General features: G+C 41.1%; 1 protein-coding gene across 1 annotated transcript in view; it reads right to left on the reverse strand.

Annotated features, from left to right (window-relative positions):
- The window catches only part of LOC115471283 (loricrin-like), a 72,662-nt gene that overhangs the window by 43,618 nt on the left and 2,184 nt on the right, over window positions 1-26,860 (reverse strand). Inside the window, exons 2-6 of the mRNA XM_030204985.1 lie at window positions 13,822-13,929; window positions 13,596-13,703; window positions 13,370-13,477; window positions 12,419-12,529; window positions 11,569-11,628 (exon numbers count right to left, since the gene is read on the reverse strand). Of these exons, the coding sequence (XP_030060845.1) occupies window positions 11,569-11,628; window positions 12,419-12,529; window positions 13,370-13,477; window positions 13,596-13,703; window positions 13,822-13,929 (495 nt within the window). The remainder of the gene's footprint in view (window positions 1-11,568; window positions 11,629-12,418; window positions 12,530-13,369; window positions 13,478-13,595; window positions 13,704-13,821; window positions 13,930-26,860) is intronic.

A 26,860-nucleotide genomic window follows, 5' to 3' on the forward strand; every position in this document is an offset into this window, starting at 1 on the left:
TCTCCCTCCCTTCCCTTCCCTTCTCTTTCTCCCCCTTAGATTCCCTGGCTCCATCTTCTAGGTCTTGAAGATGGAATGTGGAGATCACTTACGCCCATGAGTCCATGCCCTTCTGTCTCATTGTTTAGTACACTTGCTGTTGGTCTCGCGTCCCCAAGTTAGTTTTTACCTCACTCAGCGTTGATTAGTCCAGCTTCTCGCATTGCCGCTGTTGCAGCCGCTGCTTCCTTGAATGATTTCCATTGGCCTCCAATTAAAATCCTTAATGTGGCTGGAAATCTCAATGAGAACCGTATGTCCTTCCTTGCTAGGGCTGCGCATACCGGGTGAAATTGGCACCTCTGCTGCTGCACCTCAGTAGAAAAATCTTGAAAAATTAAAACTCTATTCCCCTCGTGCTTTAGAGAGTCTCGACGTATATGGAAGCCCTGCAGGATCTCCATCTTGTGTCGATAATTGAAGATTCTGGCCACTACCACTCTCGGTCGTGTGTTATCTTTTGATTTCTGCCCAACTCTGTGTGCTCTTTCAATTATTAATGGGCCTATGGTATCTGTGAGTGCCAGTTCTTTTGTGAGCCAATCTTCAAGCCAACACGTTAAGTTCCATTCCGGAACCTTCTCTGCTAGTCCAACAATTCTTATGTTGTTCCTTCTGGAACGATTTTCTAACTCTTCCAATTTGTCATGGCTCTCTTTTAGCTGCTTTGTGAGGTTTGCTATTTCAGGGCTGTAGCCTCTGCTATCGTCCTCCAGGGCCGACACTCGGGTCTCCAGATCTCCCACTCTCGTCCCTATACCATCTGACTGTGCGGCCAGGGTCTCTAGCTTTTGTTCCATCTCAGCCCATTTGGGGTCCCAAGCCCTTACCACTGCCGCGGTGAGCTGTAGGAGCTGCGCTTCAGAAAATCCTCCGGGTTGCGTTGCATCAGCCTCCGCCATTTTGGATTGCTTGGGGCTGTCCGTCTTCATTTTCTCTGGCTTTTCTTTCTTTGATGATCTTTGTGCCATCGTCCCAGATGTGTTCCTCAGGTATCTGTCCATATGTGGGGTTGTTGTCCCCATCAATATTGGGTCTGGGTCCGCGAGAATCGTCAATTATCGGGCATGGATCTCGGAACTCCAGCAACTCGCTGCTGTTCAGCTCATGTCTCGCGTGATCTCCCCGCACTTGCTCACATTAAACATCATCTGCCATTTAGATGCCCAGTCTCCTAGTCTCGTAAGGTCCTCTGGTAATTTTTCACAATCTTCCAGTGATTTAACGAGTTTGAATAACTTTGTGTCATCAGCAAATTTAATTACCTCACTAGTTACTCCCATCTCTAGGTCATCCACTCAAAAATGCATAAAATGATTTAACTAGGTGATATGACCATGACAGAATTGTAGAGAATGAACAAGTTTTGATCATCTGAGATATTCCCACCAATAATAAGCTTGATGCATGAAAGCCAAACATTGTGGTATGGGAATACAGCACATGATAAGTATTGATAAAAGTTCAGTTAGTTCCAAATGACTGTTTTGTGCTATGTGTGGAGAAAAAGAAGATTCTAAAATGAAACAATGGAATCAGAAATCATGAAAATATGGCAGGAAGATACAGAGGTATTTCTAACACTTCTGAGTGCCAAGAAATTTCCAAGTGTATTCCCTTGCTATATTGGGACCGATGAATGGAGCCCTGGGTGGAAGGAACCCAGCAGGGAAAAGTCATGAGTCCATCTAGCACTTGAGAGTGCCCTGGTTTGTGGAATCTCAGTGTGAGGTGGATCTGGTATTTATTATATATATTATTATTATATAAGGGAGTACAATAAATTTGTCCTTGGTAGCCTGTGTTTGCGAACTTCTATACCCCCGCCAAGTTATCCAGTGGAAAGAGAGGTACCTGCTGAGCCAGCCCTGATTGTAGAGCAGGATCAGGGTCATTGCTGTTCATTTCCTTAGCCAACAGAGGAGCCGAACTGTGGGCTGAGATTGGGGAGTCTTGCCACAAACCGGGATCAAGGGTTAGACGCTGTCTACCTGCTACTGGTGATTTCTTTCAGGGTAAGTCCCTGAAAGACTAGGATGGTAATGCTGGATCCAAATCTCTGATGGTAATTGTGAGGTGGATCTGGTAATTATTATATATATTATTATTATATAAGGGAGTACAATAAATTTGTCCTTGGTAGCCTGTGTTTGAGAACTTCTATACCCCCGCCAAATTATCCAGTGGAAAGAGAGGTACCTGCTGAGCCAGCCCTGATTGTAGAGCAGGATCAGGGTCATTGCTTTTAATTTCCTCAGCCAACAGAGGAGCCAAACTGTGGGCTGCGATTGGGGAGTCTCGCCGCAAACCGGGATCAAGGGTTGGATGCTGTCTACCTGCGACTGGTGATTTCTTTCAGGGCAAGTCTCTGAAAGACTAGGCTGGTAATGCTGGATCCAAATCTCTGATGGTAATTGTGCTACATCAGAGAAACTGACTGTGGGGTGTTATCTGGGTACAGGTCAGGCATAAGGGTTTTGCACACATGTATAATACAAGAAGGAAAAGTTATCTTCTTTCGTGACTCAATAAGATCAAGCCTGAGATGCCATCATAACTGTATGCTGAGGACTATTATGTCAACCTTTACTTGGTTCCAATTTGTTGAATAAAGTTCAGTTGATTTTCTTGACTCTCCTGACTACCGTGTGGTTCCTGGACTGGAATCGGAGGGAGTCTGAACTCAGTTGTTCACACCCAGTCTCCTGAATCCCAAGGTAAGCTCTCAGAGAAAAGTAGAGAGCCTAATCCAGCTAAGTGAGAGACGCGGGTTACACAAGCACACCATGATTACTTGCTTGTAGATATTAGACCTTATAAACTTCAGAAGGAGGCTCTCTTGGACACAATGCAAGTACTGAGGTAACCTTAACAGTACATCTGAGAGTCTGAGCTTCATTCCTGTCATGAAATACACAACCTATTTGGAGACCCCCGGTCAGGCATTTTGCTGGAGTACAGGGGGAAGAAGGGAGTTCTGAAGTGATAGTGGGAGGGAGGAAGGGAGAGAGAGAGATGCACTTTGGAGAGGCAGAAAGGGTGAAAAAGCTGAGGGAACAGAGGGAAAGGAAGAGTGATATCATTAGGCCTAAAGAGGAGGGGTAGGAAAAGTGTGCCCACCTCTGGTAATTAACTTTGAATCTGAGTTGTAGGGAGGGGAAAGAAAAGACAGCATTCCTCCCACAAAAAAACAACAATCTCCATTTTGCCCTCTTCCTACCCCCTTCCCCACCAACTGAAGCAGTCAAGCTATATCTATGACAAAATCAGAGACCAGGAGGTGAGACAGAAACAAAGAATTTAAGGAGAGAGAATCTACTTGATAGCTTTACTCATTTGTTGTACTGGATTATTATGAGTGATTAAATCTGATTTGTGAAAAGGCTTGTTGTGTACTCTAATACTGTTATGATTCACACCTTGCTATTGTGATTATCTCTATATAATAATTGGTCAAACTGCCTCCTGGATGTCTGATTGGCTGGGTTCGTAACAGCATGCAAACGAGCTGACATCAGCTCGCCTCCAGCGTTCCCTTCCCTCTCAGTGTTCCACCCTCGTGCAAAGATGAAATGACGTCAGAGGAGGGCAGGACACTGAGAGGGAAGGAAAGGGAAGGGAAGGCTGGAAGCGACGCAAGCCGAGCCTGCCGCTTTCACTGCCGCCGCTGCAACCTGAGGTAAAAGTAAAGGTTTTAAGGCAGGGTGGCAGGAAGGCCAAGAGGGCTGTTGTGGGAGATGACGACGGGCAGGTGAGGGCTGGGGTTCAACTCCACTTTGGTGCTTAAAAGGGAGGCTGGTGGGAGTTGGGGCGACTCTCTGGACAGGGAGGGGAGAGGAATTGCTGGATATCGATAGGATGGGATGGAAGGCAAGACTCACTCGACATGGAGAGGAGGGCAGGGCAGGGGCCAGAGGAGAAATAGCTTAGATGAGAGTCACTGGCCATGGATGGGATGGAATGGGAGGACAGAGGACAATCGCTGGACTTGGATGGAATGACATAGGTATGGGATGGTGAACTGTAAATATAACTTTGTTTAATTACTGGCCCATGTGTTTTTAATGTAAGATTGTACAGATGTCTGTTTTATCTTACACAGTGCAATCCACTTAAGTGCAAGGGTCTGGGACCAAAGAAATGCATGCACTTAACCGGAGCATGCACTTAACTGTTGTGACCCAAAAAAGCTTGACATCTGATAAACATATGTACAGTACTGTTTATTATTATACGTACAGTATACAGTCTCCGTAAACTGACATTAGGCTTACTTGAAGTAATCAGTTATAGTCTTCTGTACACTAATGGGTCTGTGAGTTCCATAGACTACATCTGCCAGACAGTAAAAACTGTCATAGCACTGACATCCAGTGGCTTGCAGAAAGGCCTGCACGGTGTTGAGACTCTCCAGCGCTCTTACAAAATTGACAGGTGGAGGTTGTTGAATTTCGTTAGCATGTGCCTCACTGCTCATTTCATCCTATGTTTCATCATCAGCCGTTGTTGCCTGCGTGTAGGCGCATATCTCAACATCAGTGCTGTTGTCAGCTGTTTGTAGATCATAATCAACAGCTACGTAGCGATGAAACTCCTCTTCAGTAACACCGGTTGGGATGTCAATAACCTGTTCATCTGACACGTTTGCAACAGCTGCATCTGTTTTGTCCCTCTCCACATTCTTAACAAAGCTTGCACGCTTGTAGCAGCTCACAATGCTTGCCTGTGTAACATGATTCCAGGCTTCTTTCTGCATATGTAGGGAATACAACAGTGATAGATTACAAGCCAGTTCAACAGCACATTTATCCTTGCCAGTCTGGTCATCCATAACGTTCATCAGATGACGTAGCACAAGAGCCTGGTAATGTTGTTTGAAATTGTCTATTATGCCATGATCCATAGGTTGGATCAGAAAGGTAATGTTTGGTGTTAGGAAGACCACCTTGACGTTAGACAGTCTGACATCATCCCTGTGTGCAGCACAATTATCACAAAGCAACAAAATCTGGCGCCTTTGTGCCCGCATTCTAGTGTCTAAATTCTTTAGCCACTGCTTCCAAATTTCTCCAGTCATCGATGAATTTACGTTATCCTTGTATGACACAGGAAGTCGCATAACTTTCTTGAAGCAATTGGGCTGTTTGCTCTTTACAATGATGAGGAGTTCCAACTTCTCACTCCCATCGACGTTTTACCTCCAGTACGTTCGGCATGTTTGAATGCAAGTATTCCATCAGGAATCGCTCGCCAGTAGAGACTGTTTTTGTCAGCATTGAAAATGTCACAAGGTGCAAACTCGTTCAATATGGTAGGAAGAACTGAAACAGCCCAGTGAGAGAGGTAATTAGACACACACTAGAAGCAGCAGGCAAATAGAGACAGAGGAACAGAAACTGCAGGCAAGGTAAGGCATAATCAAACACTACTAAAGCACAGAGCAAATAGCTCAGACAGAGCGCAGGTAAAGCTTCAGCAGAACAGGAATAATGCCAAAGCAGGGGTTGTAGGTAAAGGTGAGCTTAAGAAGATCAGAGTGACATCAGCTCAGCCCCTGATGGACCAATCAGGAGCAATTACAAGCATTCCCCTGTCTGACTAGCAGAATTCTAATAGAAACATAACAAGAGTAAAGAAATAAATGGACAGGAGGCCCTGGAAATGGAGTTAAGACAACATGATAAGAAAAACAAAGTCACCTGACAACAAAGGTAGAAAAAAATCATTTTATTTTCATTTTAGTGTTTGAAATATGTCCAATTTGAGAATTAACATCTGCTGTCTTATTTTGCACTATACAGGAGAAAATGTGTTTCTTTCTGTTTTCCCGGTATTGTGCTACATGCAGAGTCTGGGATTTCAGGTTCATTTTTACCTCTATTTGAAGAGGAGCTATCTCTGTTCTGTATGTGATTGAGACTGCAAAGCCAAGTGTCTGAATAGGGATCTTTTTGTTAGGTTCTGAGATTTTGATAACACATTGGACTCCTTTTACTAAGCCGTGCTAGCGATTCCCATTTGTCACTTGCAATGAGGCCATTCAATTTCTATGGTCTTCATTACACTTGCTGTGGGGGAATCGCTAGAACTGCTTAGTTAAAAAAGCCCATGGTGTTTTAGATTTGGCAAGGCTGTTTTTCTAATTCCTAGTCTGTGTGCTAATTTGGTTTGTATTATTTTGGGTGTTCTGGAGCTGTAACAGGTTACAGCAATTATTTATAATGAAAAAAATCACAAATTATTTTTTGTCTCCTATACTGGTGTAATAATTTCAGTAATGCCTTTTTAGGTAGTCCATGGTTGGTAAAAGGGATGTTGCTACTGTAGCGGTGGAGCAATAGTGACCCGCCACTAAGGTTGCCCTGTACAAGTATTGGTACCTTTTTTCTGCAGCTGCTGTGTTGGCAAATCTTCAGGTGGCAGGCAGGCAGGCAGAAGAAGGCTTAGGCTGCACTGGTCTTGTCTCCTGCTCATGTGTGTCAGCTGGGACTCAGTTATTGAATTAACACATTGTCTTCTCTTCCACCATAGGTCCTTCTTCCTGCCTCGTCCTGCCTCCTCCTGTGTGACGTGCTTCCTGTTTCCACTGCAGGAGGGATCATGGCAGAACGAGGATCTGTGGCAGCAGAGAAGAGCCCAAGCTCAGGAAAGATGACAGACACCGAGGTGGGAGCACACGCTGAGGATTAAGCAGGAATTGTGGTGTGGGGGCTGGGCTGAGTGCACACAGCTAAGGAGGCAACTCCATAGCTCACAGCATGGGGTGCGGGTGCCCTTAAGTTTGTTTGCCCCGGACCCTGCTTTGTCTGTCGGCAGGCCTGTGCAAAACAACAGAAAGGAACTTCAAACCTTTCCAGTTCATAATATAAAAGGGTTCTGGTAACAGGAGAGAGTCTCTCACAGGAGGTGAAAAAGGCATAAGCTCCACCCAGCTTGAAAAAATTTCCAATAAAGATGAACAAAAAAATGTAGAGAAACATGTGATCACCCCAACAAATAACAAATATAATACATTTTTGGACAAAATTCCATAATCAAACCTCCTGGCTGGGAATACAGAATACACTTGGAGGGCAGGGTTAAGTACCAGAACCCAGGGTCTTTCAGGAGTGTAGATGAGATGCACCCTCTAGATTTTATTCACCCATTGAGGAAAATTTCTGTTCAGGCAGCCTGTCCTTAGGGAGTACTCCCTTCAAAGCAGGTTTAAGAAAACTAGTTACTAAGCTGTGATAAAATACTGAATTTTACCAACAGCTTAGCTTACCATAGCAGTTACTAACCTTAGAAAAATGAGCACTGTAATACTACAGAGAAGGAATAATGCACATTACAAACAACCTCAAAAATGGGGTTATTCTACTCTGCTCCCTGGGAACCATTTTAAAGGAGCTGGAGTATTATTAACATTCAGCGTGGAACCACATCCGCCCCCCAAAGGCAATTTTATAAACCTCAGTCCAAGCGTCCCACCTAGCAGATACTCAATCTGAAGACTTTCCACCCCCACAAAGACCTTCTTTCCTAGACCTACTTCTCCAATCTCTGGTGGTATAATAGTTACTTTAAAAAACAATCCCCAGTCACTCCTACCCTATGTGGTTCCAGGTTGAAAATGGTGCCTCTTGACCCAGAGCACTAGTCTCATCATACTACCATTAAGTCAAGCTGTCATATAAAGGTGTTAAGTGCCTTTAATGGGCTGGGGGAAGGGGGTCTACGGAGAGGGTATCTTTAGGGGTGAAGTCTTTGATGATGGGGAAAATGAAGGGATGTTGCACTGAATGTTAATTATGCTTAATTCCCTTTAAGATGGCACACAGGAGCATCCAGCCACATTTTAATAGCACAATATTTTCACTATGGCAACATAATGCCTACTCAAAGCTACAAAACTATCTATCTTTTAAATGAGTAATGAATTTGCAATGCTTAACCCAGAGCTATATCTTGCTAAAAGGGTAGGAGAATTCAGCATCTTCTACTGTATAAAATGTTTGAAGGAACAACCATTGGCTATAAGATTTTCCAAGGATTAAAGCTTTTAAATATTCTTCTGCTGTCAATGAACCAATCTTTACTGGAGTCAACTTTATGGTCTACATCTTGCTCTTTCATGCTTAGAATATGGTTTGTAAACAATAACAAGAAATTGTATATGCCAAATATGTGTTTGAAATTAGCCATTAATACTTTCTTCTATTGAGGGGGCTGGCCAGCCTTACACAGTTGCTGATTCACCTCCAAAAGCTTACTGTAGCATTTGTTTAACCATGGCTGTGAAATAAACCCTCAGAACCCAGGCTTGGGTTTTAAAAATTCATAGGTTTGTAAAAAGAGATGTGCAGACAATTATGATGTGCTTCAGTCATTAGGATTGTTTTATTATATCAGTGAAATCATATGGAGTGCACAGATTGTTTCTGATTACAAGACAATGTTTGGAATTAACATTAAACATCAATCTTTTGAAATCAGAATGATCACAAAATTAAATAAAGAGGGTAACATGATTGATGCTGATGTTTGGAAAGCGGATTTTCAGTGTTGCTTTTTCACTTCTTTGCTCCACCTGTGCATTGTTGCTGCTGGTCTGTGTTTTGACATCCACCTGGAACAAGAACCAGAAAATCAGTGGAAGTATACCCTATCAAACTCCTCAGGCTCCCTGCATACTTACTCTTCATTCATTCAACATATGATATAATTACAAATACATTCTGGTTAGTTAGTTAGTTAGAGAGGAATCCTTTTACTAAGAAGTTGCCTGTGTTATTTTTAGTGTGTGAATTTCCCACATGTGGAGGCCACTTTTACTGGGATGGTAAAATGGCCACAATGTTGTTTTTTACATTAATGGCCACATGCTAATTTCCAAACTAGCATGTGGATAGTGTTAAACTGTTCGTGAGCCCTTGTGCCTACGCCGAGGCTTAGGAAGGACCTTGGCCAAGGCCTAGGGTGGACCAAACAGGCGCTAAGCAGTACCACAGCCACAAAGCCCCGAACACTCAGGACAATCAACTAGCACCACCAGAAAAGGGAGATAGATCACTCAGGCGGATCTCACGGCCGGATGGGAACCCACTCATACAGAGTCCAAGCGTACGGGCCTCACGGCCGAACTGGAACCAAGTCATACACTAGGGAAGGGAAAAAGAACAACGAGGGGTCCCAAAAGGAACTGGAGCACATGCAACACACACAGTGTTAGATAGTGACAAAAGGGAAGGGCAAATACAAAAAGCTGGCAGGTACAGGCTAAGACCAGGGGAAGAGAATGCACACAAAGGCTACACAGAAACACAGGTAGCAGAGGCAAAGCCCAAAGGGAAAAGGGGAAAGCCAAGGACAGAATGGGACACAAACTCTACAAAGAGCGAATCTCCACAGGAACACTCTAGGCTGTACCATACAGCACTCAAATACACTAGGCTGTGCCACACAGCACCCAAGGGAAAAGGGAAGCCACCTATAGGAATGCACAAGGCTGTGCTACACAGCACTCAAGGATAAAGGGAAAACACTTATAGGAATACACAAGACTGTGCCAGTCCGCACTCAAGGGTCAAGGGAATTCACTCACAAGAATACCCAAGGCTGGCCATACAGGACTCAAAGGTAAAGGGAAACCACACATAATAATACACAAGGCTGTGCCACAGAGTCAAATAACAGACACTAGAGACAAAGGGAAAAGCAAGCAAATAGGGAAAGCTGCCTTTATATACACCAATCAGATAAGGAGCAATTCTTATCAGGAGACAAACACAGCAGTCAAAGAGTTAAAGCAGGCTAAAGGGAAGGGCTGCTTTAAACACTCAAGTCAGGAAGAAGCAAGGCACTGCAGTCAAATGTTTAAAGATAACAAAGGGGAAATACAAACCATGTTCTTACCAGAACTCTTCTGCACACAGTGACAGAGCAAACAGAACACTCACAGCTGCACGGAAGGAAGGTAATCAAGGAGCGCAGCTAGACTAGGGAAACAATCAAGCACACGCTGGGAACAACCAGCACATAGAGAAGCTACAAGCAACGAGAAGGGTAAGCAAACTCCAATGGATGCACAGTGTGCTACTAGCATAGACAGAGAGAGGGCAAGAGGCTCAGGTGACAGGAGTCAATGCTAAGGCATAGACTGTAGGGAGAGGTAGGTTTAAATAGATCTGACTTCTGACGTCTGCTGCCTCAGATGTCAGCTTATTCCCTACCAGGCCAATCAGAAGTGAATCCCAGTCATTCCCCTTCCTGTCTAGCAGAATCATAACAGATAGTAGAGTGAGAGCCCTTACCACCACCTAATTACTAGGTGATTAGGGTTCCCAAGCTGGACCCTTGAAAACCAGCAGCTTGCGATGATTTACTGCTTAGCGTGGGACATGTCTAAACTCTGCCTCAAATAGCCTCCCCTACTAAAAAAATATTTTACATTTTCTAGCGCAGAATTGGTATGCGCCAATTCCAGAACTACCATGTGACAGCTGAGTGCATCACATGATAGTAGTGACTTTTAATGTGATGTAAGCACGCATTAGTGCTTACCGCCACTTAGTAAAAGGACCCCTAGTTTTTTGCTTTTTAGATGATAATATCTAAAGGAATCCACTTATTTCATCAACCATAAACATAGGAAGAACCCTTGGCCTGAGAGATGACCTCAGATTAAACAGCTCAAAATTAAGAAATGAAAAACAGTTATGAATGCAAAAGCTGACTTTTATTTTAGCTCTGTTATGTTCTGTCATGTTCAATAGTTTATAGCTTATTTTTAATTGTATTTCAAGAAGCAATTTCTGAGGTCACAGAAGGCAAGTATCTCTGAACGTTAGCTGACACTGAAAAACCAGAAACATTCTCATCTGACAAGTGTGATTAACACCACCTTAGTACTTTCTACACTCTACACATATATTTTTCAACTCTTTCTGTTTGTTACATTATTTATGTGCTCAGAGTAGAATTGTTTGAAATTGTAACCTACTGGAAAATCAATGTAAACTTGTAACTTCAACCCTTAAGTTATCAGGCTATGTTAAAGCTATAATGAGCATGATTTGTCCTAACACAGTTTGGATTAATATAACACAGGGTTAGTGAAGTCTCTGTGGAGTAAATAGTAACAAGAGGCAGGGCATTCAAAAATATGCAAAACACCTCATTACTATGGAAATTCCATAATGTGGCTTGCACTGAATGCCTTAAACTACATTCTAGCTGGTAAAGGACAGTGTTATTTTACCATCCCGGAAGCATCAAGCTTCAAAATTACAGCCTAGTACTCATGCACTACTTCATAAAAGGGGTGATAGACAATTATCTTGGGAGTCCCCCCAACCTAAATGGCCTCAGAAGTTATCCCATGCTTCCAAAGGTCCCCAGGCCTACCTTCCTTTGTCTTCTGGGCATCTTGATCAAAAGGCCACTAGAGGTCATGTTTCCATTTAACAAATACGTCATTAATATAGATGAAATTAAACTTGAGATCATTACCTTGGCTTTTATTTTGGAATGAATCACAAGCTCCACCTTGTGATGTTTGGCCACATTGTCCTCCACCATTTCCACCCTTGGAAGATGAACTTGACTCTAGAGACACAAAGAACAACAGTAGGAAGTGTGATTTTAAGATACTTTAGTCTTGTTTTCAGAACTATCTGAAGTTTTCCTCCATGCTCCATCACAATAAAAATATTGACCAGAAGAGACATGCTATGGGGCTCATATTCAACCTACTGTGATCAGTGTTTTTAAGCCACTTATAGCCACAGGCGGAATTAAGGCCTGATGTTCAATGCTGAGTCATATTTGAGCGTAGCGCACACAAGTTCACCAGGCACCAGTCAATATTCAGACTGGTGCCTGGGTAGCTCAGCGAATGAAGGAGAATATTTTTGCAATCCTAATTTTATCCACTTAATTATGTGGTTAGCAGACTGAATAACTTAACAAAAAAAAAAAAAAAAAACAACAACTGTCCATAATACTAATTTTTTTACCAAACTTCCAAATTCTCATTACCCAAGTAAATCAGACATTCAGTCAATTATATGTCATTTAGATGCTTACTTAAAATCCACTTCTTTAGATCTGTGTTTAGCTAATATGAAAATATTTTAAATAGTTGTATTATTGTATTAATATTAATTATCTTGTAATGCTTCTTCTTAATTTTTTCTGTAAGCCGCATTGAACTGTAGCTTTCCTAGGAAAATGCAGGGTAAAAATGTCATAATAAGTATATAAATAAATATTGCCACTAACAAAGTAAATCCAAGCTATTCCTCACTTGTGCTCTAAACTGCTCCTTCACTACTCAAACAGTGCTGTGGACCAAACATTTTCTATGGAACAGTTTTTATAATGCATTAACACTTACGTCCAGTCACTTGACTACTCTGTTGGCAGGAGCCACCTCCAACCTGAGAGCTCTGTGAGCTCTGACTCCATTGACCTCCACAGTTACTGCCCTGGCCAGATGTAGATGTTTCTGTAAAATAAAGTGGAACAGAATAAGAAGTGTAATTCTGTACAGTCCTGCTATGGAAGAACCTTATTTTCACAAATTCCTGAAGTTCACTCCTTATTTGTACATTTTTATAGGATAGCCAAACATTCATAACTATAATCAATGGTCAAAAGCACAAATCTAATTTTTTGTCTCCTGAATCTGAGTAGTAGAATTTCATCATTTAGTGAAAGTTAGGTTTCTCTTTCTTCCAGGAATTATAAAAACTACTAATGCAATATAGAGGAGCTGAAACAAGCTTTGGCTCAATAATGAATTATAAAGGATTCATTTAAACTATGAACCTTTAATCTTGAATGAAATTTATTTAAATTATATATCTTCTACAAAGTGTATAAAACAGGTGGGGTGCACTTCAGTGCAAATCATGAAAAATGATATCATCGCATTAAAAATATGAACTTTTAACCTTAAATAAAATTAAATAAAATTACTTTGTCAGTAATAAAACTATCTATCCATGTATTAAAATATTTTTAATGTCTAAGAATGCAGACATCCTCAAACATAGCATAGTTGTTTACAAACAGTTTGTATGGGAAAAATGATTCTAATAAATTAAAACTTACGTCCAGAGACTTGACTTTTCTGTTCACAGGAGTCATTTACTTTAACTTGAGAATTCTGTGAGCTCTGGCTCCACTGTCCTCCACAGGTACTGCCCTGGCCAGATGTAGATGTTTCTGAAGATATGGAACAGAAAAAGAAGTATGATTCTATGAATGCAAACATTTCTAAGAATTGCACAATAATGCTTAAATAATTTCTAAGGAAAAAGTATTGCAATGATTTAAAACTTACGTCCAGAGACTTGACCTTTCTGTTGGCAGGAATTAACTCCAACCTGAGAGCTCTGTGAGCTCTGACTCTGACCTCCACAGCCACTGCCCTGGCTTGATATAGATGTTTCTGATGATAAAGATCAGAAAAAGAACTATAATTCTACGAATGCAAACATTTCTAAGAATCGCACAATAATGCTTAAATAATTTCTAAGGAAAAAGTATTTCAATGATTTAAAACTTACGTCCAGAGACTTGACCTTTCTGTTGGCAGGAATTAACTCCAACCTGAGAGCTCTGTGAGCTCTGACTCTGACCTCCACAGCCACTGCCCTGGTTTGATATAGATGTTTCTGAAGATAAAGATCAGAAAAAGAACTATAATTCTACGAATGCAAACATTTCTAAGAATCGCACAATAATGCTTAAATGATTTCTAAGGAAAAAGCATTGCAATTAATTAAAACTTACGTCCAGAGACTTGACCTTTCTGTTGGCAGGAATTAACTCCAACCTGAGTGTTCTGTGAGCTCTGACTCTGTCCTCCACAGGCACTGCCGTGACCAGTTGTTGAGGTTTCTGATAACATAGAATAGAACAGAATAAAGACTGTGAGTCTGTGAATCTTTAGGATTGTCTACCTATAATTTTTTGTTTTCTGCTTATTTTATAGTAATCCATCTTGTACTGTGTAAAAATCAAAGGGCAGAATGGAGATGCAAATGCATATAATGTTCTTTCTTTCACAATTACCTGTAGTCTCTCTCCCTCTCTCTGTCCTTCTCCCTCTTCCTCATTACCACTTCCCAGCCTCCCCTCCTTTCGCCCTTACTTTACCTTCTCTATTTAGACAAGCTAGCATAGCTACTATGTTTGGACAGAAATTGCAGACAATAACTAATTCTGGAACCTAGTGTCATTTATGCACCTTACATCTTGATAACATGTGTTACTCTTTCAGAGACAGCTATATCATCCTTCCTCTCAGAGACTATAAAAGCTACCCTGAGGAGCTGAATCCAAGCTTACAAACTGAATCCATGTTTCCTACCTAACAGTGTGTCATCCTGTTATAGGGCCATTGATTCAGGACCATGTCATTAAGGATATGCTTAAAAATGAAATATTACCCCTTTATCTTAGGAAGATAATTGCAAATTATATCAAGAGTAGAAGCAAGAATCATTATCTTAAAATGTCACTTACGATCATAGCTTTGTCCTTTATTTTGGCATGAGTTGTTGCCTTGATTCTGTTGGCATGTTGTCTGCTGATTGCAGTGTCCTGCATCATTACCACCCTTGGCAGACATGATTCTCTCTATCTCTCTAGAGTAATGCAGAATAAGAAGAGTGGATCTATGAGTCTTTGGTCTTGTCTGTGTGATTGTGCCATTTATATACACAAGTAATGCTCCTCCCTGTGCCACATCAGTTTCAGGAATGCTTTGGTGGAGTCCTTGATGAGCAAATAGGAATTCAGAACCACTCATTTAATTATGACATTTCTCTTAATTTTTGGCCCAAAGGTAAGGTACATATTTCTCAGTGTAATCTTCTTGTTTTGATGTTTTAATTTGACTTAGTGACATCTTTAAGACATGCATTGAAACTTAGAAACTTAGAAAATAAAGATAGATAAATACCATATGACTTATCCAGTCTGCCCATTCATACCATCTAATATTCCTTCCTTTTCCTTAGATATCATATGCACTTTGTCTCTTTTATGTCTTTGAAAACATTGAGGGGTCTTTTTTTCTAAGGTGCAGTAAGCATTTGCATGCGGGGAAATGCACTACCGCGGGGCACATTCGGGTGTTCCATGGTAGTGTTGGCATCTGTGAACATTTCCCAGATGTCAAAAATGTTTTCTAGTTTTTAGCACTGGTGGTAGTTAAGACTATTTCAGTGCTGTGCAGAGGTCTGAAGCCTGATTGTGATTTGTGGAGGATTGAGAAGTTTTTATTAGTTATTCCATTAGTTGTTGAGCTACTAAGCCCTCCATCTTTTTGGTCAATAGTGGTATTGAAGCCACTGGTCTATAATTTGTGTTCATTGATCTTATTCGTTGCATTTTGGGGGATTGGGGTCAGTATGATGTTGCCTTTGTTCGGGGGGAATTGACCATTTAAAAACATGTATTTTATGTGTTTGATGAGGCAGTTGATGAACCAGTCTGGTGGAGTCTTCATCAGGTAGTTGGGACACTTGTCCAGTAGGCAGTTAGCTAGTGCGTATTTTGTTAGCATTGTTTTAACTGATTTGGTGGTAGGTATCGTGAATGATGTACACGTTTTGTCTGCCTCGATAAGTTGTTTTTTTGTTTCATACTCGCAATCGTGTAGAAAGTCCCTGATGGATGGATATGTTTTGGCTAGGTTTGAGCGTAAGTTAGTTATTTTTTGTTCAAAGAATTTTGCAAGCTCGTTTTGTAGTTGATGGTGTTTTATTTGATGCTAGTAGATTTTTGGTGTTTAGTAAGTTATTCATGAGTTTGTACACTTTTTTCATATTAATCTGATTTTGGCTCATGTATGTGCTGTAGTATCCGGCTTTTTCTCTTTTTATCTTGTGTTTATATTTTCATATTGCTTTCCTCCATTCAGTTTTTTAAGTCAGATTTGTTTTTGGCCCAGTATCTTTTTAGTTTCCTGCACAGTTTTTTTCACCTCTCATACCTCATCATTGACCCATGTGCATGGTTCTTTCTTACATGTTGTTTTCGTTTTAAGTGATGCTATTTTGTTCAGTGTGTTTGTGCTTAGTTTGTCCCATTTACTCATGAAGTGGATGTTGTTGCATGATATGTTTATTTGTTCATGTAGCGCTGTTTGCCAGAAGAAGTGGTTGTCCTCCTTTCCTCTGTAGATTGTAACCAGGGTCCTCTAGGTGCAGCCAAGGATAGAACAATCTCCTCCAGCCACAGGCTCCCGGTACAGTCGAGAAATAAATGTCCACCAGCAACTTCAATCTTAAGGATTTTATTCCATGCAGGTTTCTAGTAGACCTGATACACAGTTCCAACAGCAGCATTCACCATCAATCTTAAGCACATATAAACCACCTGAAAGTGTGTGGCAAATAGTCCCCTTTAAGCAGTAGGCTATCAGCACATACCAGGATTCAATACAGGCTCACAATCAGCTCCAGTCTGGGCTCTTTATCCAGGGCACAATAACAGTAGTTCAATTCCAAATAAAAGCAGTTCATTCAGTTCATCATCACAGTTAAATCACAAAGCAGCAGTTTCTATCTTCTACTCTCTTTACCTTCAGGAGAGGTTCCATATTTTAGGGACTTCTCATACCCAAGGGATTCCCCTTTACATCAGCTTCACTGGTAGATTCAATACTTTCGGGACCTCTTTTAGGGACCCAAGGGTTTTCAGCCTGCAAATACTTTTGGGACTTTCTCATACTCAAGGGATTTCACCCTGCCTCTGCTTCACTCTTCCCTGGGACTCCTTCCCACCTGCCTAATCAATCTTTGGCTTCTGCTACCACAACCAATCATTCCCCTTCCATTAGCTTCCCCCACACCCATACTAGCTGAGTTGAGCATTAGACAAATGATAAGCTCCTGCACACAGGGTTTCCTATCTCTCTTTCCCCCTAGTGGCAGCCAATCTACATGTCCTGCCAGCTTACACCCTTGTCTTCCCCTATTGCAGCTAGGAGTCCAGTCCAGGTTCTTCATCTCACTCCCTGGCTCCTTACCTGCAATGCCTTCTGGGACTTGTATTTCAGACTGAAACTGCCTTAACCCAACTATCCTGGATGTGACTCTATCACAAGATACTTGTGTGATTTTTTTGCTTCTCTTTTCTTGCTGTTTTCTTTCCATTGAAATGTGAATGAAATGAGAAAGCTGGTTAGCTTTCTCCATAAGCAGTGGACCACTGACAGGAAACTGTCTGCTCCTGACTCGAGAAAACCACCGAAGAAGAGCATCATCTACCTCCTCAGCTTTTCTTGCCCATTTTCGTTTCCGTTGTGGATTTGTATTGTTTTGCCAGTCTTCCAGAAGCTGGTCTTTCTGCTTCAAGACACATGAAATTTGACTGGGATTGACACCATATTCTTTAGCAATAGGTGCTTGACTTTGTTTTCTAATTTTTAAAGAACTTCTATTCGTTCAGCCAGTGTTAAAGTCTTACAGTTCCACCGCAGCAACGACGACGACCCCAGTGTACACTCTAACAACATTCTTTCGCTTATTCTGCCTGTGGCAGTAAAAACATAGTAACATAGTAGATGACGGCAGAAAAAGACCTGCATGGTCCATCCAGTCTGCCCAACAAGATAAACTCATATGTGCTACTTTTTGTGTATACCTTACCTTGATTTGTATCTGTCATTTTCAGGGCACAGACCGTATAAGTCTGCCAGCACTATCCCTGCCTCCCAACCACCAGCCCCACTTCCCACCATCGGCTCTGGCACAGACCGTATAAGTCTGCCCAGCACTATCCCCACCTCCCAACCACCAGCCCCACCTCCCACCACCAGCTATGCCACCCAATCTCAGCTAAGCTTCTGAGGATCCATTCCCTCGGAACAAGATTCCTTTATGTTTATCCCACGCATGCTTGAATTCCGTTCAGTGCTGTGCAGAGGTCTGAAGCCTGATTGTGATTTGTGGAGGATTGAGAAGTTTTTATTAGGTATTCCATTAGTTGTTGAGCTGCTAAGCCCGCCATAATTTTGGTCAATAGTGGCAGTAAATTTGAAATCTTGGTTGTCACGCACCAATCGGCTTCCATATTCCGTGCGTGCGCTTATGCGGAGTCTTCCCTGCAGAGGAGCAGTCTTAAACCATGCATATAAGCGAATCTTGCACTTATCACTGGTGCGCTAAACCGAAGTTTGTCCTTATAGAAATTGATGGTGCCAAAAACGGGACCGAAGTACGGCATGCAGTTAAACAGAGCATGCACTTATCCGACATGCACTTAAATGGAGTGCACTGTATATATATATATATATATATATATATATATATATATATATATATATATATATATATATATATATGACTGAGTGATAGTAAATGGGCCTGAAACGGATATTGCCAGCATGGTGAACTTGTTAAATATATATTTAACACTGTCGCTTATAAGTAAAGTAGCACTGAATATTCGTATTAATTAATAATGAAACAAAAATTACATCTAGGGATGTTAAAGTTATTAAAATCAATGCCAGAATATGATAAAAAGTTTTAAGCAAATGCCTCTCAAACATCCTACAGATTTGAACTGGTTTCTAAACTCAAGAAAATTGTTCACAATTGGACAGCCTGAATATGCTGCCCTACATAACCCCATCTAACATAGTCTCTATGGTTCTACAGTGTGTACAGGTTTATCCACATTAGGGGAGATTCTATATATGGCGCCTAAAAAATTGGTGCTAAAATCAGTGCTGACTAGGTATATTCTATAATTGGTGCCTAGATTTAGGCGCCGATTATAGAACATGTGAGGTAAATCCCAGCGTGTAGATTTAGATGCAATTGGCCATATTCTATAACTACGAGCCTAGATTTTGGAACACCCAAGAAACACCCATTTCCCTGCCTCTAACCACACCCCTTTTGCCTGCATGCATTAGAAGATTGGCACACATTGTTACAGAATACGCTTAAATTCTAATCAGTGCCAATTAGTGCTCATTATTGGCTGTTTTCAGTGCCCATTAGCTTATTAAACCAATGCAGATCTCTAGCATGCTATATAGAATCCTGGGGATTATGTGGAGGATTTCCTAAAGGGTCAGGTTAGGTCAGATGACTGCAGTATGCAAAGTTTAGTGGTTTCAAATCTTGGCAGGTTGCTTTATTTAGAGACAGTATTTAGAAGCAGTGAGAAAATATAAATAGAAGTACAAATGTAGCATCATTTATGCATTATAGTATTTAAAAGTGTGTCACAGGTAATTGTTACTAAGGTCTTGGAACAGACAGCTGCAAATTCACGTACCTGACCTAGATCACTAACATCATTCACTCCTGTGATCTTGAGAGGGCCTTTCAATATCCTTTGCTCAAACATGTAGGAGATATAGTTATTACAATGTGGCTAGAAATAATTTAAATTGTCATTATATAATGCATATTTTATATAGACAATCTCTACAAAATGTCAAGTAAATAAAAGTGGAATGTGCTAGCAGTTTTATTTAAACTGGCTCAAAATTCATAGGATATAATGGAGCTAAATGTGCCAACCAAGAATGCTGTAACATGCTATCTTATGCCTTAGGTTTTCCAAAACACTGCCTCTAGGAATGCCTAAATGCAGGTTGCATAAGTGTATATGGTCACTTAATAGCATGAATCCTTTTACGCACATATACACTCACACAACTGTATGTGTCATTTAATGGTAGAACCTGGAACTGTCCCCCACGCCCATAACATCAATGAACCAACATTCAGATCACACCTGCGTTGAAAACATAGAGCTATTGGTTGTTCAGTACTTGGCCATACTTAAAACATGTTAGAACACAAGTAGACAGGATTTTTTTTTTAATTTATGCATTCTTGTATCTCACTATTTTCCAAAAACAAGTTTCGGTTTTCGGTTCAATGTGGCTTACAATTTACAGTTAAATGAGATTACAGTAATGTTTTACAGTTAGGAAGTGATGTAGAACATTGGTATCTTTTTTTTAAGGAGGATCTTCAGTTATTTCTTGAACTGAAGATAGTTATTAATGCTTCCTCTTCTGAAGTAGGGATTAGAGCATCTCTTCTAGGATCTAAAGCTGTTGTATGAAATTCTGTTATAGTTTGGATATTGTTAACTTCTTGCTTCTGAATGTTTATTTTTCTTTAATTCTCTTTAATAATCTTGTTCTACTCTATTTGTGGACTTTAATTGTAGAGCAATATCATTAATTTCAATTTCCTTTCATCTGAATCAGATTTAAAGATTGTATTTCCTATCTTTGTTCATTATTGTTTTACAGGTTTGCATACTTGGGTGTTATTATTGAAAGTTTGATAAACAATTATTTTTTAAAAGTTTGATTAAAAATAATTTTAAAAAAGAACCTCACCTGAGCCTCAATACCTTCACACAAGTGATTATCAGCTGCGCTCTGTGGCCTGAGGACAACTAACCACCATACAGTTAGCTAAACAGCCCCCTCACACCCACTACAAACATTCAACCCCCTAGTAAACCCATGTTGCCCTTTGCCTGGCACCACCATATCATTGACTGGGAACCTATAGTCTGACATAACGTTGACCATGGCACGTGGACCCTTAAAAAGAAAGAACCACCTGGATCTCCCTTCATCAATATACAGTAATGGTTGTAAGGCCCAAGCCCACACATAATCAAACTTATCAATCAGCAGGTTCTGCCAATTACTACTACTACTACTACTACTATTTAGCAATTACCCACTAAAGGTTTCAAACTATCCATCATACTACACTATCAACATCCCTAATTCAATATAAAGAACACACAAAATGTAAACTTGCTCCCCTCACCTCAACCCCTTCCCATTTATAACTCAGGCCATCCAACCTACATGATGTAAATTTCAAATTTCAAATTTTAAAGCACAAAATCTTATCTCTACCAATAGCAATTAAGGCCTATCCTGCAATGCATGTACAACTTTTTTTTCCAGTGTTAGAAGATATGGCAGAGACATCAGGAAAGTTGAAAGGCATTTTGGAAATGGTTAGGAATTGGATGAGAAAAAATGGGTTGGCACTGAACATGAATAAAACAGAGGTGATGTTGGAGGGGAGAGATATGCAGTTGTCATCTCCATTGGTTTGCAAAGTGGATATGGAACTGTCGAGCATTAAACAACAAGTGAAATATTTAGATGTGATTTTGGATGTACATTTCCCAATTTGGAAACAAATTGGATAGGTAGTAAGATCTTTTTTTCACATGAGATTACTTAGTAAATTGAAATTTATGTTGACAGTGTATGATTTTTGAATGGTGGTGCAAATGTTGGTTTTGACAAAACTAGATTATTGTAATGCATTGCACTTAGGAATCTCTAAAACACAATGTAAGGCCTTGCAAGTTATACAGAATACTGCAGTAAAGTTAATCTTGGATAGTGGAACATTTGAGTATATTACACCTGGGTTGAGACAACTTTCCCTCACCTCCGGCACACTCCTTTTAGTGAAACTGGATTTGTTTCTGGAAGCTTGGAAAGAGGAACCCAGTCTGGGAAGGAACTTGGCCAAATAAGTCCTCACCATGCAGGAAAGGCTAAAGAAAGTTGGTGAGGCCTCCAAGCTCTGCCTTGATAAGGCTCAAGTGGTTCAAGCCCAGATCCTACAACCAGAATACATTACAATGAACCTTCCAGCTAGAGTATAGGCCAGTGGTTCCCAAACCTGGTCCTGGAGGCAATCCAGCCAGTCACGTTTTTGGGATATCCACAATGAATAATCATGAGAGATATTTGCATGCACCTCCTCCACTACATACTCTCTCATGAATATTTATTGTAGATATCCCAAAACCTGACTGGCTGAGGTGCCTCCAGGATCAGGTTTGGGGACCTCTGGTATAGGCAATCACTCAGGTGCCTGTACCCCAGATAAAGAAGCAAGTACGAGCCTTCCTCGGGTCCTTTTTTAATTATTATTATTATTATTACTGCTGTTTTATTCCAGGGTTTGCTGTGAAAGCAGAACCTCTAACTTGCCTCCTGCAGGAGAAGGCTCAAGAGAAGTTGCACTTGACTGAAGAATTGGATGTTGCCTTCCAAACTCTGAAAAGGTTTATTTCCTGAGAGCCGATGCTGGTCAGCCCAGACTTTAAATGGCCCTTCATGGTGCAGACCCGTGCATCAGAGGCTGGACTTGATGACCATTGGCATACATTAGCTGAAAGCTGTTCCTGAGAGAAAAAAATGTAGGATTGAGAAGGAGGATTTACCTGTCAAGTGGGCCCTGGAGACATTCTAATACTATCTACTGGGCTGAAATTTCTAGCTGGTTACTGATCATCAACCACCTCAGTGTAAAGATTCAAATGAAAGTATAATGCACTGGTTCCTTAGCCTCCAGCCGTTTAGCTGTCAGGTGAAACATGGGCAAGCCAAGAGCATACTATTGAGAACTTTTTGTCCAAAAAGGTAGACCCTGGGATGCCAGGTGCTCAACCAGGCAATTTTGAGCTGAGGAGGAGGGTATGTGAGGGGGTATATAGAATACTTCCCCTCACTATAATGGGGTTATGGTGCAAGTTTTCAAACTGCTAGTTTACCTGGGCAAGTTGCAGTTGACATTTTCCCTGTATATTTATGTCTTCCCATGTAAATTTAGGACTGCATATTCAGGCTGTCCAGCTGTGAACAATTTTCTTGAGATTAGAAACCACTGTGGGATTATTGGGAGGCATTTGGTTAAATTTTTGATCATCTTCTGTCATTGATTTTAATAAATGTAGCATCCCTAGATGTAAACTTAGTTTAATAACAAATTATTATAAATATTCAGTGCTACTTTACTTATAAGCAACATTGCTGAATGTGTTTAATAAGTTCACCATGTTGGCAATATCCATTTGCTTCAGGCCCATTTAATATCACCCAATCACGGCCCCATATTATACAGGTAGTTTCAGGTTGTCCTGTTTTATTTTCATCAACCTTCTATCTGTATATACATATTTTTTAAAATATTTATTTATTTATGGCATTTATATCCCACAATAGTCCTGCCCATGGGCAGGCTCAATGTGGCGTACAATAGTTATTAAAACAAACAATAGTACAAAGTACAGCATACAGGTCACAGGAGAGAAAGAGGGAAAGAGAAATAACTGAGGAGGGAAAGGGAGAGAGGAGGGGTGATCATTTATCACTGAGAAAGTCGTGGATCAGAAGGATGTGGTGCCAGATGGGCTCACAGCATATGCTCTGCCAAAAAGGAAGGTCTTGAGTCGCTTCTTGAAGGTCGGGTGATCTGGAGTGAATTTGACCTCTCGAGGCAGCCCGTTCCACAATTGAGTGCTGAGGTAAGAGAAAGAGGAAGCATAGATGGTCTTATATTTGAGGCCACTTAAAGCTGGGTAGTGGAGATTGAGGTACGAGCGAGCTGACCTTCCGGAGTTCCTTGGCGGCAGGTTAATAAGAGTGTCCATATAGGCAGGGGCTTCTCCATTGATGATTTTGTGCACCAATGCGCAGATCTTGAAAGTGATGCAGTCCTTCACAGGAAGCCAGTGCAACCTTTCAAGCAACGGTCTCGAACTTTCAAATCTCGATTTGTCGAAGATAAGTCGAGCTGCTGTATTCTGAGCAGTTTGCAATTTTTTTAGGAGCATGTTTGTGCATCCCCCGTAGATACTGTTGCAGTAATCAAGACGGCTGATAACCAGAGACTGGACCAGGTTGCAGAATACTTCTCTAGGGAAGTAAGGCTGGATACGCTTAAGCCTCCAAAGAGAGAAGAACATTTGCTTGACTGTAGAGTTCACTTGTTGCTCCAATGTCAAGGTTCTGTCAACCAGGACTCCCAAGATTTTTAGGGGTCCTTTTACTATGCCATGGCAAAAAGTGGCCTGCAGTAGCATGGGCACGTGTTTTTGGCGCTTGCCAGGCCAGGTTTTAACGTGTCTGGGAAAAAGGTCTTTTTTTAATTGGCCGGGAAAAGGGTCTGTAGTAAAATTGAAACCAACACATGCCTATTTATGTCTTGAGCCCTTAATGCCTCCCATTGATCTAGCGATAAGGGCTTCAGCGCTACTTGTGTTTGACCGACCAGAGCATGCCAAATGCCGATTAATGCCGGAAATGCTGCCGACGGTAGGAAGTAAACAAAATAATTTCTCCCAGTATTTTGGGTGTGTAACAAATTCAAAATTACCACCAGGGGGTGCGCTTGCCTTCTGGTGGTCTTATTTTGGTGCACACTGCACATGCATAGAGCCTACCACACCTTTGTAAAAGGGCCCCATAGGGAATTGAAAAATTATAACTTTGTGTAATTATTGGCCCATGTGTTTTAATGTAAGAAAAGTCTGTTTTGTCCTATATAGGTATTTAACAGATTGGTTTGTGCATCATATAGGATAGTTTAGATTGCTTTTGTCCAATAACAATATTTTAGTATTAATAAATAAATAACATTAATTGGAGAAATTGACTGAAAATCCATGTTTAGAAATGTGATTTTGACCTTACTAAATATTGCCTTGTATATTTATATCTTTCCACAGTTTTTAAGTATGCATCAATACTTTACTTTTCATTAAGGGCTCCCGATTCTCGGTGTGGCAAATGAAAGGAAGCCCATTCAGTTCCTACGGACTTCCTCTTATTTGCCGCATGGGAATTGGTAGCGCAGCTTTGTAAAAGAAGCCCACAATGCTTTGACCGAATACTGAGGGGCTGTTTTACTAAGCCATGATAGACACTAACATTAGCCTTCATGTGCCAAAAAAGCACTGCCGCAAGATGATTTGAGCACGTTAATCCCGCACTAAAAAATACAAATAAATTGTAGCAAAGGGTCTCTATGGACGGAGAGTACGTGTGCTCTGCACTGATTGGGTAGCATGGGCACATTGCCGCATGCTGCCCAATTAGAATGGATTTAATGTGGGAACCCTTAATTCCTGCAACAGCGTAGGCAACTTTTTAGTGCAGCTTAGTAAAAGGGCCCCTAAGTATTTAAGTATATATATAATCACAACAGCAAAGTGTGAGTCATAACAGTATTACGGTACACAAAAACCTTTTCACAAATCAGATTTAATCTCTCATAATAATCCAGTACAACAAATGAGTAAAGCTGTCAACTACATTCTCTGTCCTTAAATTTTTTGTTTCTGCCTCACTTCCTGGTCCCTGATTTAGTCATAAATGTAGTTTGACTGCTTCAGTTGGGGGGGGGGGGGGGGGGGGGGAAGAAGGCAAAGATGAAATTTGTTTTTGTGGGAGGAGGGGTGAATTTTCTTTCCCCTACCCTAACTCAAAGTTGATTACCAGGCGTGGGCATGTTTTCCTTCCCCATCTTCATTTGGCCTGATGACATCACTCTTCTTTTCCCTCTGTTCCCTCATCTTTTTCACTCATTCTGCCTCTCCAAAGTCCTTCTTTTCTTTCCTACCTCACTCCTACTATCACTTTTGAAATCTCTTCTTCCACCAGTATTTCAGCATAATGCCTGACAGGGAGTTTTCGGAAGTGCCAGTATAATGTCTCCAAATAGGTTGTGTATGTCATCACACAGCAGTCCCTAGGTCCCACAAAAGAACCTCTAAAATGAGCATAAACTAATAAAATATGTAGACAAAAATTCAACTGACCCTCCCCCCTACCACCACCACCAGGAAACCAGACTCTGGCATGCAGGACAGCACTAGAAAAGCAAAAAATAAATAAAGATAGCAGATGTAATTTGTCTTTAGGAGTCCAGAGAGTGTGTTGGTTTGCTTTTCTGTTATTTTGGTGCTAATTGGTGATATTTGGTGATTTTGCTGTCTGCTGTGACCAAACCCTATAACCATTTCATCTCCAGCTTCCTCCCTTCTCACCTATACCTGCTCCACCTCTGTCCAATCTTCCTTTCTCACTACATGCTCTTCCAATCCCCTTCCCCTGCCACCAACCCCACCCCCACCTCCACCTCATCCTCACTCCCACCTCAACCCCAGCCCTGTATACCATCCCTGTATGGAACATGGTGTGTTTGCCTGTGGGTGGGTGTATCAGAATTGGTCACAAATGTGACCGCTACACATATTCTATAAACCATTTAGGCAATTTTAATAGAATATGCTTAAGTGTATTTTTCAGCAACAACTTTTGGGGCGCTCTATATAGAATCTGGTCCTAAATGTCTATTTTTAGTAAATATGTCTCATTGAATTAAAGGAACCTGTGGTAAATAACATGCATTAATGGGCTCATTTTCAAAAGAGAAAAATGTCCAAAAAATGGCATGTCTGCATTTGGACGTTTTTCTCACAAAAACATCCAAATCAGCATTTTTGAAACCTATTTTAAGACGTTTTTCTCTGAAGTCCACCAGAAGTGCATCCAAATCTCAAGGGGGGAGTGCCAGGAGTGTGTTTAGGGTGGAACTTGGGCATTCCTAATACTTAGACATTTTTCAGCCATAATGGAAGAAAACAAGCCGTGCAGGACTTAAATTAAGACGTTTCGAGCTAGACCTATTTTTATAATGAATAAGGCACAAAAAGGTGCCCTAAATAACCAGATGACCACTGGAGGGAATCAGGAATGACCTCCCCTTATTCCTGCTGTGGTCACTAACCCCCTCCCACCCCCCCAAAAAATGTGATGAAAAGCATTACTTGTCAGCCTCAGATATTATACTCAGGTCCATTAGAACAGCATGCAGGTCCCTGGAGTAGTCTAGTGGTGGGTGCAGTTCACTGCAGACAGCTGGACCCAGTCTTCTACCTCCCCCTAACTGTTACACTTGTGGAAGAAACTGTGAACCCTCCAAAACTCCCCAGAAACTCACTGTACCCACAT

The sequence above is a fragment of the Microcaecilia unicolor genome, chromosome 5 (genome assembly GCF_901765095.1).
Source record: "Microcaecilia unicolor chromosome 5, aMicUni1.1, whole genome shotgun sequence".
Lineage (NCBI taxonomy): Eukaryota > Metazoa > Chordata > Amphibia > Gymnophiona > Siphonopidae > Microcaecilia > Microcaecilia unicolor.